General features: G+C 36.2%; 1 protein-coding gene across 1 annotated transcript in view; it reads left to right on the top strand.

The window, feature by feature from the left end:
* Nucleotides 1-5,230: 5,230 nt before the first annotated feature.
* The window catches only part of IL23R (interleukin 23 receptor), a 65,657-nt gene continuing 58,163 nt past the window's right edge, over nucleotides 5,231-12,724 (top strand). Inside the window, exons 1-3 of the mRNA XM_025983259.2 lie at nucleotides 5,231-5,513; nucleotides 6,622-6,724; nucleotides 10,422-10,718. Coding sequence (XP_025839044.2) covers nucleotides 6,655-6,724; nucleotides 10,422-10,718 — 367 coding nt within the window. The 5' untranslated portion in view covers nucleotides 5,231-5,513; nucleotides 6,622-6,654. The remainder of the gene's footprint in view (nucleotides 5,514-6,621; nucleotides 6,725-10,421; nucleotides 10,719-12,724) is intronic.

The raw sequence follows: 12,724 nt of genomic DNA, 5'->3' as shown, positions 1-12,724 counted from the left end.
ACAATCTTCTTTCCCACTGAAGGGTCCTTGAAAACCGTTAACATCCCCTCTGTAGTCACGGCCCCAAGTACAATGTATGATGGTACATGAAAGGCACTCAAGCATATGCAGCACTTTCATTGAGCCTATAATAACAGAAAGGCAGAATGTCACAATAAATTAGAAAATAAATCTTTGCTTCAATTACATATACAGTCTACCGTATATTGGAAAGTGCAGAAGAGTTCTTTACCCCAGGATCAAGCCCCTTAGTGCAGTATATACAGAAATGACCTTAACTAGGCTATGAAGGGTGGCTCACTGTACGGGTCTATCCACAATCACACTGGGCTTTTCTGCTTTTATCCTCAATTTCTGGGGACCCAAACATGAGGATGCAGTTGTCTCTCTTTTGGTTCTTTAAAGAAGAAATTGGGTGATAGGAGCCACTTTCCTAGTTGAACATCTGTTAAACAATTAGACTTTTATTCTATCAAAAACTAGGGAGTTGTTTCTGAGCTGCGGTATGCTTTAGGAAAAACAACAAAAAAATCCATCCTGTCTTGCCTTTATTGGTGTTGCATTTCGAAAGGCCCTCTTCTGTCATCTTGGTTCCATTTGTGCCTGCCAGGAAGGGGCTGGCTACGTGTCTTGTCCTGGTCAAGATGTGAAGAGGGATCCTGTCACACTTTACCCATTATAGTACTTATAAGCCATCTCAGATGGGGGCACCTATTTTCTTTCCAAGTACAGAAACAGACTAGGCTGTACCACTGTACTCTACCTACCAAGAATTGCACAGATATGTACAAAGCATCTTCCCTGCACATACCCAAGGGGCTTCCTCTGGCCCCTACGGGTAGCCACTGCCATCTCCCTTACTTCAAAAAACAGCTCATCCAACCACTCATCAGTTTCTCTACCCTCTCATAATATTAATTTCTTCATTTCATACAGAATTACTAGATCACTATACAAAATCTTGAGCCTCCGAAATCAAGTCTACCTAATGGGATTTTGCATTTTTAGTGGTACCTCTAATGGAATGTCTGAGGAGCTTTTTTTTTTTAAGATTTTATTTATTCATGAAAGACACAGAGAGAAAGAGACGCAGAGACACAGGCAGGCTCCATACGGGGAGCCTGATATGGGACTCGATCCCAGGACTCCAGGATCATGCCCTGGGCCGAAGGCAGGTGCTAAACCACTGAGCCACCCAGGGATCCCCTCTGAGGAGCTTTACACACTGTTAATATTACAGTCACTCACCCCTACTAAAGTTACCACAAAGAAATGCAATAATCTAAGTAAAAACAGTGTACCCTTTATGCAAGCACAAACTCAGGACTAGTTTCCTACTCCCCTTTTCTAATCAGATTACCAGCCCTAAGCCAGCATATTGAAAACACAGGCTGCTGTATCACTTCCCCATATAGAGGTGGTAAATTTTTCTATTCTCTTTAAAGTCAAGAGAGGGGAGATGGGGCTTCCCCCCACCACACCTGTAGCTGTTCCCACATCCCCTTGAGTATCCCAGGAAAAATAAAACGGCAGAACTGCAACAACAACAACAAAAAAAAAAGTCAAAAGTCAGTAGGTTCCCGTTTCAGGGATCAACAGTCTATCCCCTGTTCTGCTCATTCCCACCAACATAAGGCATCTGTGTTCTGAGGCAACATAGAGCCTTCTAGGCCTGCTTCCCTACAGGTAGACCAGCGTTGCTAGGCAACCGATTTAACATTCCATGTCTTGGTTCAGCTATACTTCTTAAACTGGCAGATTCTAACTAATCTACTTCAAGGAGTTCCTTCTAGTAGCCAATTAATTTATGACAATGTTTGTTGCCTCTGGACAGGGAAAACGAAGATACTTTCAATCCACAATAGGCAGGTCAATTTCTAGAAAAGCACAAATACATAAATACTCCAGTTCTACCTGTTTCCTTCTGCTTTAGCTTTAAGTTCTTTAAAGAGGATTTTTTTTAATTTGGAAAAAAAATCTGAAATGCTGCATTGTGATGTGTTTGCCTTGATGATGTGCTAACTCAAAATATGCTTACTAATTTAATATGATGTTTTTCAGGATCACACATTTTATACTCAATCATCCTTTTCATTCCCCTCAACCAAAGATCATTCCAAACTTTTACCAAATACCAGAGAAAACTTGAAATATTATGATTTTTAGGAAAGAAACACAGTTTATTCTTGTAGGCCTGTAAGAGTATGACAATATATCTTACAAACGGGAATAATTTTGAAAATAAAATGGAGTGTTATTTATAATTCCCTGGGACAAGTTTAAATTAAACTGTCCTAGATATACCCCTATGGCAACTCTGCCAATGGGGAAAAAGCCAAGACAGTGGGTCTTCATGATTTCTGATTAAAAATGAAGTCAAACCACTTATATATGAGATTTGATATAGTTGATCCTCATCATTCCCTGATTCCAATTTGTGAATTCTTTTACCAACTAAAATGTACTTGTAACCCCCAAATCGATACTTATAGCATTTGTCAGTAATTTGCAGACATGTGCAGAGCAGTGAAAAATTCAAGTCACCCAATGTGCAAGTTCCCAGCTTAAAAAAAAAAATTATTTCGGCTCTAGTACTGCAAACAAGTGTCCTTTTGGAGGACATTCTTAGTGCCACATTTTTTCCCATTTCACCATTTAAAATGGCCCCCAAGAATAGTTCTGAAGTACAATCTAGTGTTCATAAGTAAAGAAAGGCCACAATGTACATTACAAAGAAACTCCACGTGTTAGATGATCTTTGTTCAGGCATGAGTTATAATGTTGTTGGCGCTGAGTTGAATGTTAATGAATCAACAATATAGATTAAGTAAAGTGTCTTTAAAACAGAAACATATATAAAACAGGATTATGTATTAATCCATTGATGAAAATGTAAGCAGGACAAAACAAATGAAACAATAGAACCATTAATGAATTAGACTTGATCAAAATTAAAAATTTCTGCTCTCAAAAGACATTGGTAAGAAAATAAAAAGATAAACTACAGACTAGGACAAAATACTTTTAAAATGTATATGATAAAGGACTAGTTTACAAACTATATAAAGAACTATCAAAACTCAATAAAAAGAAAAACAACCAACCGATGAATTGGATAAAAGATCTCATCTTGATTATCCAGATTCCTGAAAGATTAGTCAATGTTCTCTTATTTTTTATTCTAACTCACTTTAATCCCCTTTCTTTCTTTCTTTCTTTTTTTTTTTTTTTTTGATCCCCTTTCTATCTCTATTTCTTTTCTGAAACTGTTCTACAGGAAAACTACTGTCAAATCCAATACTTTCTTTTAGTTCTTATCAAATTTAATCTCTGATCATTTGATGCTGGCCATACATTCCTTGTATCTTTCCTGGTCCTTTGGTCAAAATTTCCTGATTCTGACCATCTACTTCCTTCCCTTATCATTCTGGATGTGCTCTCTCAGTTTTCTTATTCTAATCTTAGTTTTAATGCTACTGATATGCTGAAATCTTCCAAATTTAGATCTCCAGCCCAAACTTGCTCCCAGGTTTACCCATGCCTATAACAGCCCTCCAGACAGTTCTTTCTGCACATGTTGTAAGGTCCTCCAAATTAACATGACCAGAACAAAACTTATCACTTCCTCATCACTCCTCCTTTTGTGTATTCGATTAACGTTGTTATCTACTGGGTCAGCAAAAACCATACCAGAGTCACTCTTCATGTTCCTGAATTCTTATCCCCTCCCACACACATGTATTGTTCACTGCACAACTCCAGGGGTCGCCATTCCCTGACTAGTCACAATGGCCTATCTAATCTTCCTCCCTATAGCTCTCACTTTTGTTTCTTCCTCTCAGTTCTTGCTGCCCCTGCTTTGCTTTGGACCTTCATGACCTTTTGATTTTCTTTTTCTTTTTTTTTTTTTCTTAAAGATGTTATTTATTTATTTGACAGAGAAAGAGAGAGAGCACAAGCAGCGGGAGCGGGAGGCAGAGGCAGAGGGAGAAGCAGGCAGAAGCAGGGAGCCCTGCTGTGTGACTTCACCCCAGGACCCTGGAATCATGACCTGAGCTAAAGGCAGATGCTTAACCAACTGAGCGATTCAGGTGCTCACAGCTTTTGGGTTTTAATAGCCTTTTAACTGGGCTCTTTATCTTCATTCAATTCTCCACCCAATAATTAGAATTATCTTTTAAAAGTCCAATCTGATTATGTTATTTCTTTGTTTACCAATCTTGGCTATCTCTAACTGACTTCAAGACAAAGGTTTAAGCTACTTGGCAGGAATACAAAACCCAGTGATTACATTCTGCCACTGACCTTAATTTTCCAGCTCACATCCTATTCCCTTCAACCTGGAGAAACAACTAGTCAGTCCTAAAACATCTCTATTACTTGCACATTCTGTTCTTGTATGGGAAATATTTCCCACACAGTATCTTTCACAGCCTTGAAAATTGTTATTAATCATTCAAACCCAGTTGACAGTCCTTTCTTCTGTGTGGTCTTCAAAGACACTCTTATTCTTATATTCTAAAAGTTATCAACCCTGACTCTTCATTATAACCACTTGGAATTAAAAAATAACGATGCCCAGACTTCACAGAAATTCTAATTTTCATTGTCTAGAATAAATCTGAGCATAGAAATATTTCCAGTATTTCCCCAGACTATTCTAATGTACTAGGTACCAAAAATATAAAAATTTAAAAGGTGAGATGGAGTTTCTGGCTTTAAGAAGTTTATTGCAACAAGTAACTGTCATTTACAATAAAAAGGAATACACGGAGTGAAAAGATATTCATGTTGAAGTAATAGAGGACGTGGGAGGAGAAAGTATGCCAGGGAAAGCCCCTGGTGATGCCTACTATAAATGTACCAAATATCTGGTAATTTTTTATTTGCTTGTAGAATCCTGTTAAAGCCTGAGTGATAGTTCAACTGATCCGCAATTAAATCACTTTAAACAATACAGCAAAAGAGCTGTTCAGTAATTAATCACCATTGTATCTTTTATGCCCAGAACAATACCTGACACATATTAGATACTCAAAATTTCTTGGTAAATAAATGAATGGTCAACAGTAGCATTTAAACTGTCTTAAGAAATTGGTTTATAATAGACATCAATGTTAATTGCAAATTAAAACTAAGCATTATCGTTTTGTATATTATGGTGTTATATTTTGATAGGCAGAGTCGATATATATGTTCTACTTCTTGAATGAGACAGACCATTTTAATTAAACTGAGAAAAAAAAGTACTGACAAAGCAGTTCACTTTCAGTAATCTGGGTTTTCCCAAATAGTGACATGAGAGCCAGTCATTTTGAATTGGACAGTTTTTGAGTTCCTCTTCAAGAATCTGAAATGTAGGTCAGGGCTTTGCTGACATTTCCATTTGCCTCGTTGCTGAAAATCTAAAGTGATTATTGACAAGCCGGCAGTGGGGAAAGAGGACATGACACAGGCAACAAGGCAGCAGCCTGACTCTGAAGAGGAATTTTGTGCTTCCAACAAGTTGAAAGGTAAAGAGACAATGATCACCCAAATACTCAAAAAGAGCTATATTTTCTTTTGGAAAATTTTTGGGCCAGGTTATTTTTTCTTGTAAGTTCTTGTGATATTTCATATAGTGGTTACTGATGAAAGTTGGATCTAAAATATTGTCTGACATCATGTCACTTTAAATAATAATTATTGCATATATTCTATTGGGGGAGTATTTAACTTCTAACCAGGAGCATTTTAGGCCTTGTTTTGCCTCTTATTTATAAAGAGAAGACCTAATATTGCTAACAAATTATGAAAGGGATTCCTATATTCACGGGGGCCACGGGGACTCCAGTTTTTAGAAATGTTATCAGATATTTTATGCTATATGACGAGTCATGATTTTGTTTTGTTGTTTTATATGAAAGGCTCAGGCCTTATTAAACAGCTAAAAATAACTTAATAATGTTGATTATTGAGTAACTGAATTATTCAATAATGTAAATAACCAACTAAATAATGCAACTCTAGTTGTAAACTAATAGCAATATTGTTTGGAATTTATATAATGTGTTTTTTTTAGCTGTCTACAGATGAAAAGGTTTTTTTTTTTTTTTTCCTAAGTTTAACTGGTGAGAGCACATATGCCTTTGTCTCACCTCATCTTTCTTCATTTTGGGTGCTTTCTTTCTGGAAGTTCTGCAATTTTTGGCTTTTCCCAAGTTAAACTCATCAAAGACTGATATTTTTGGAGCTTCATAGGTACAGAAATCTGGCCGGGGGAATTTATCATCAGGAGTTAGAGCAGAAATTTCTGATGAGAGAGACCAGATCAGAAGAAAGTACATTTTATCAAGGGTCAAAATGTCCTACTAAGGTAAATCAGAGTGACTTTTGAAGGGTATAAAAGAACATTTTATCATACTTCCTCACACACCACTGACTTTTCTTTGCCCTGTTTCCTCCTCCCTTCTGTTCTCTCTTTTCTTCCTCTTTTTTCCTTCCTTCCCACCTTCCTTCTTCCTATTGAAATGTTCTCATCAAAGGCAATAATAACTGTTAGAAAAAAATGTAATGCCTTTTTATTATTGTTATTTCATTAAAATACTACAACTTAAACATTTTTCATATTTTTTTTCCTAGAGGGCAACACAGAACTTTTTCCTGCTTTCAGGCATGAATCAGATCACAATTCAATGGGATGTGGTAATAGCTCTTTACATATTCTTCAACTGGTGTCATGGAGGTATAGTATTTTTAGTACCTATTGCTATCCTTTATTTTTTAAAAAAATCTTGAGTGTTATTTTTAGGGCATTGTGTTAGGATCTTTGAAGAATCAAATATTATTAGATTGGGAAAAACTATATGCACATAAAAATTATGTGCATGAATGAAATAAAAGAGTCCAACCTCCCTCCTAACAGCAGGATTCTCTTTTCAAGTATCCCTAATGAACAAATCTCTAACTCATATATGAACATTTCTATGAAGAAGCTTATTATTCTGAGTTGGCACGTTCTATCTTTGAACTGTTATATAACTGTTACATGACAATCCAACAAACATTTAAATTTAATTCAACTCCACAAACTGTTTGTTGACAGTTACTATGTATCAGGCACTGTGCTAAGCCTTTTATTCCTCACAACTTGTGCAACAATATCGTGCTATTATTATTCCCATCTTATAATTCACACAAACATCTGGCACTTACATTACAGATACAGGCATAAGCAGCTTTGAGGAATCGTCAGAAATTCAGGCAGGATAGCTGTTGGCATTTGAGAATTTCTACTGGGGCTTTGTGTCCTGGGCAGGTGGTAGAAATTCATTTACTCGGAGACAAGTGACACCAAGGTAGGGTTTTATTTTTTTATTTTTTATTTTTTTTAAGGTAGGGTTTTAGACCTTGAGGAATGCTTTGCAAATCATGCAAGTTACTTGGAATGATGACAAAAGGAAAACTGGATTCTGTAGATTGGAACACAATTGTAATGGAGGTATAGATGGCCCTATCATCAGAACTAGAATAACCTCCAGCAGGATATCAGACGCTCCCAGAGTCAAATTGACAGCTATCCAAGGAGACTTTTTATTTATTTATTTATTTATTTTTTAAAATTTATTTATGATAGTCATACAGAGAGAAAGAGAGAGGCAGAGACACAGGCAGAGGGAGAAGCAGGCTCCATGCACCGGGAGCCTGATGTGGGATTCGATCCCGGGTCTCCAGGATCGCGCCCTGGGACAAAGGCAAGCACCAAACCGCTGTGCCACCCAGGGATCCCTCCAAGGAGACTTTTAAAAATAGATTTTACTTATTTATTCATGAGAGACAGAGAGAGAGAGAGGCAGAGACTTAGGCAGAGGGAGAAGCAGGCTCCATGCAGGGGAGCCTGATGCGAGACAGATCCCATGACCCCAGGGTCACGACTTGAGCCAAAGGCAGACACTCAACTGCTGACCCACCCAGGCATCCCTATCCAGGGAGATTTAGAAGAAATAAGACACTAGCTAACTTTTTCTGACTTCTTAAAATATGCAAATGATAAGTAGGATTTCTGTTTATGTATTCAAGTAATTAATATAGGGTTGAGAAATAAGTCAAGGGGATCCCTGGGTGGCGCAGCGGTTTAGCGCTGCCTTCAGCCCAGGGCATGATCCTGGAGTCCTGGGATCGAGTCCCATATGGGGCTCCCTGCATGGGGCTGGCTGCTTCTTCCTCTGCCTGTGTATCTGCCAGTCCCTCTCTCTCTCTCTCTCTCTCTCTCTCTCTCTATCTGTCTCTCATGAATAAATAAAAAAAAAATCATAAAAAAAGAGAAATAAATAAGTCAAGCCCCCCCCGATAAGTTATTAGAGACCCTCAAACTGTCCATTAGAAATTATTTTATATATTGTTCAATCTATGAATAGTTTCAATATCATGCACACTACATTTTTTCCAAGTTTCCTATTAGCATGTTATGTTCCCCCTTTGCAATAGCTCTGCTGAAATTAAAAACAAAAATTAACATCCCTTGGACCAATCTACTATCCCTATTTTAAAAAGATGTTAACATATTTTTGTATAACTTATTCTTACACAATCTGTGTCCTCACCAATTACTGATTTTTTTTTTTTTTTAGGTATTGAGAAATCACTGACTTACTAATTCATTCCTGAATGTTGTAAAGCTCAGTGGTTCAAAATTTCTAGGGTTCTTCTTTATTTTATTTTTGAAAACCAAGACAACGTTTGTTTAAATCTGAAGTCTTCTGACATTTTAAAATATTTTCTATGTATTTTCAAACACTACCCATGATAATTCCATGATAGTATTGACATATTTTTTAAAAGGTCCTGGAGATGCAGTTTGTCTGAACCTGAATTTTTTACCTTATTTAAAGCAGTCAGGTGCTTTCTTAAAACTTCCTTTTCATGCCTTTGGCTTCAATTTCCTACTAATAATGATGGAATTATTTTTATCACTACTTGAACATTTAAATATTTTGATTTATACATAAATGTTCATTGTGTACATGGAAATATTCAATTACATTTGTATTACAAAACGAATTAATTCTTTAAGATTATGGTCCAAAGATAAGGACCTCTTAAAATCAAATACTTACCTTTTTCACTATTTTGATAAGATTTTAAGGTATTTTAATGCAAGTATTTCCAGAAAAAGACAATAATAAATTTTCCTTGATGTGAATTTAATTTAACTGATACTCCATTGCACTCTCATTTGAGTTTTTGAAAATGACTTTATTATTTTGTGTTATAAAAGTTATACATTGTTAACCATATAATTTTTAAAAACAGAAGTATGCAATTAAAAATTTTAAAATTAGTCTAGGGCAGCCTCGGTGGCGCTGCGGTTTAGCGCCCCCTGCAGCCTATGGCGTGATCCTGGAGACCCTGGATGGAGTCCCACGTCAGGCTCTCTGTATGATGCCTGCTTCTCTCTCTGCCTGTGTCTCTGCCTCTCTCTCTCTGTCTCTATGAATAAATAAATAAAATATTTAAATAAATAAATAAATAAATAAATAAATAAATAAATAAATAAATATTAGTCTAACCCGCAGAGATTATCATTGTTAATATCTTAGTGCATTTCTTTTATCCATTCATCTATTTATTTCTGATATTGAGCCCATATTAAATATCTTGTTCTGCAATTGCTTTTTAACAAAATATATTCTGAACATTTTCCTGTATTATTAAATTAATGATGAATTTTAAGTGATTATCATGCAATAGATTTTTGTTTTTAGTAAAAAATTAGTAATTAGTAAAAATTAGTAATTTTTGTCATTCATTAAACTCATAAATTTCTTTTTAGATTTTTTAAATTTATTTGAGAGAGAAGGAAGGAGAGCATAAGCAGGGGGGAAAGGCAGAGGGAGAGGGAGGAGTAAATTCCACACTAAGCAGAGAGTCTGACATGAGGCTCAGTCCTGGGACCCTGAGATCATAACGGGAGCTAAAGGCAGACTCTTAACCAATTGAGCCACCCAGGTGCCCCTAAATATATAATTTTCTGATAAAAGTAGCCATTATCCACAATAGAACAATGAAAGATTGATTGAATAGCTAGAAAATGGGGTTTGGATTCTGTAGTGCCAAGTGCTATTTGTAATCTTACTTTTGAAAAAAGGCATAGCCTTATAATGTCTCAGTTCTCTATAACAGGAGAGTAATTATATCTGAACTTTAGACAGAGTAGCTTAAAGGCTAACTCTAGTTTTGTACTATGTTGCCAAGCATCAAAGGAAGTATGGTAAAAGTACATTATAATAAACAAATCCGTTAAAAGACAGTCCTAAAACTTCTAGTGGAAATCATTTAGTGAATAGGAAAGAATAAAATTTAAATGCAACAGCTTATCTTTTGAATCTCTTATTTTAATGGTTTACATGGAATTTAAAATTTTTTTATCTATTCGTTTCCAGGAATTACGAATATAAACTGCTCTGGCCACATCTGGGTAGAACCAGCCACAATTTTTAAGATGGGTATGAATATCTCTATATATTGCCAAGCAGCAATTAAGAATTGCCAACCAAGGAAACTTTATTTTTATAAAAATGGCATCAAAGAAAGATTTCAAATCACAAGAATTAACAAAACAACAGCTCGGCTTTGGTATAGCAACTTTCTGGAGCCACATGCCTCTATGTACTGTACTGCTGAATGTCCTGGATATTTTCAAGAGACACTGATATGTGGAAAAGACATTTCTTCTGGATGTAAGTGTTGAGGTACATTCAAAATTCAAATGAAAGCTAACCTAGCAATTAACTAGCCTAAAATCCTGTCTAAAAATAGAGATAAATTAATATAGTTTACTTCTTATTTTAGTTGAATATAGAAACTGCAAACTCAAATACTTCCAGGGGCCAGGTTGAGAAGATAGGAATCAAGGAAGCTGGTAGGAGGTGTGCAGAGAAGAAAGCACATAGTTGGTCTATTGGATCTACTGGGGACAGCCACTGCCCAGCTGCATCATTTATGAGGATCCTGTATTCCTAAATCTTTTGACTCTTTGAAAGAAGACAGAAACACAAATTTTCATTGTGATCTCTAAAAATTTTTAAGTGTTGCTGATGCATTCTTAAAACAAAATTTTAACACTAGCCTGTCCAAACACAGCATACACAAAGAGCAGCATCCTCAGATTTTGAGTGTTGTTCTTTTCATCTGCTTTACGCTTATGTTTTTTGTTTATTCACTTTAAAACTGATATCATCAACCTTGAAGCAGATCCCATCAAGAAGTTTTAAGGCTAAGATTTAGGAAGAAAAAAATAGTTGCAAAACTAGCATTATGTTCCTGCTATACCTCTTATAAGCTGTGTGACCTTGGGCCAGTTAACCACGTGTGTGAACCTTGATGCCATGTCTATAAAATGAGGCCAGTTATACCAGCTTTAGTAAGCACCAAATTTTAATAAACTATTTGAAAGCATATGACACACTTTAAAGTGCTATGCCAGTGTTCCCAAACCCTTAAAATTACGTGCTTTTGATAAAACATGAGGAGATTCTGATATAGTTCCCTGCTCCTACTCCCACTGCACCAAATGTGAATCATTGTTACTGTAATTATTAAGAAAAAAATTAATCACATTCATCTTAAAAATACTTGCTAAATTCAATTTGTATTTATGATATTCTGAAGATGTATAAGTTATTATAGTAATATGAGGTGACTTGTATAATTATATACTTAATTCTTGATTCTACTGTTATGAGAAGTAGATCAATAAATTCAGCACTGTTTTAACCCAGAGATTCATTCCCTAGAGCACCTGGACCCAATTTCAGTGAAGAAAGATAGAGGGGTTGGAATCTTTGTCATGTTCCCTTCCTCTATACCTCTTAACAATCAAATTTGATTTCTTAGTCTTCCTCATCTCCAGACCTTATGTAGCAAGAGCAAGACCACCTGGTGGTAACCCTAGAATAGACACCTGAAAAGCAAGAGGCTTCCTTCTTCTAAATCAGGCCATTGTCCTACTTAATTCAGGGAACTTGATCTTGCATGATTTTCAAAAGAAAAAAGAGCTATGGCAGGTGGTAGAGGTAAATTGAGGAAGGAAAATAGTAAGTTTTGGGGTGAAGGAATAAAGTTGGCAAACTCATGCCTCAAATTGATAATAACATACTAAACTTGTCCCAAATTATAAGAAATGAAGCCACAGGCAGATATCTTATCTGATGTTTAAGGACTGCTTAGCTTGTCCACATCCTCAGGAAACATAAACAATAGTTCATGCTTAAATATTTTACTATTTATACTTTGTGGGTAGGGGTAGGGGGTTACGAGAAGGTACAATTTCTTTGGAGGGGAAATAAGCAACTTTCACAGTTACGGAAGATTGGTTTTTAATTTAAGCCAGAGGAGGCAAAAGATGTATGGCCTCTTTCCTTGTGTTGCAATTTGAGTGACAAATTATCTCCAAAAGCTCTTCCAGTGTTGGCTGAGGGCCTCTGCCCATGAACACAACCACCAGGCCATGTTTGTTTGTTTGTTTGTTTGTTTGTTTGTTTATTTATTTATTTATTTTTTAATAAATTAATTTTTTATTGGTGTTCAATTTACCAACATACAGAATAACACCCAGTGCTCATCCCGTCAAGTGTCCCCCTCAGTGCCCGTCACCCATTTGCCCCCACCCCCTCCCTCCTCCCCTTCCACCACCCCTAGTTCATTTCCCAGAGTTAGGAGTCTTTATGTTCTGTCTCCCTTTCTG

Source organism: Vulpes vulpes, chromosome 12 (genome assembly GCF_048418805.1).
Source record: "Vulpes vulpes isolate BD-2025 chromosome 12, VulVul3, whole genome shotgun sequence".
NCBI lineage: Eukaryota > Metazoa > Chordata > Mammalia > Carnivora > Canidae > Vulpes > Vulpes vulpes.
This window is presented reverse-complemented; position numbering and strand designations above follow the sequence as displayed.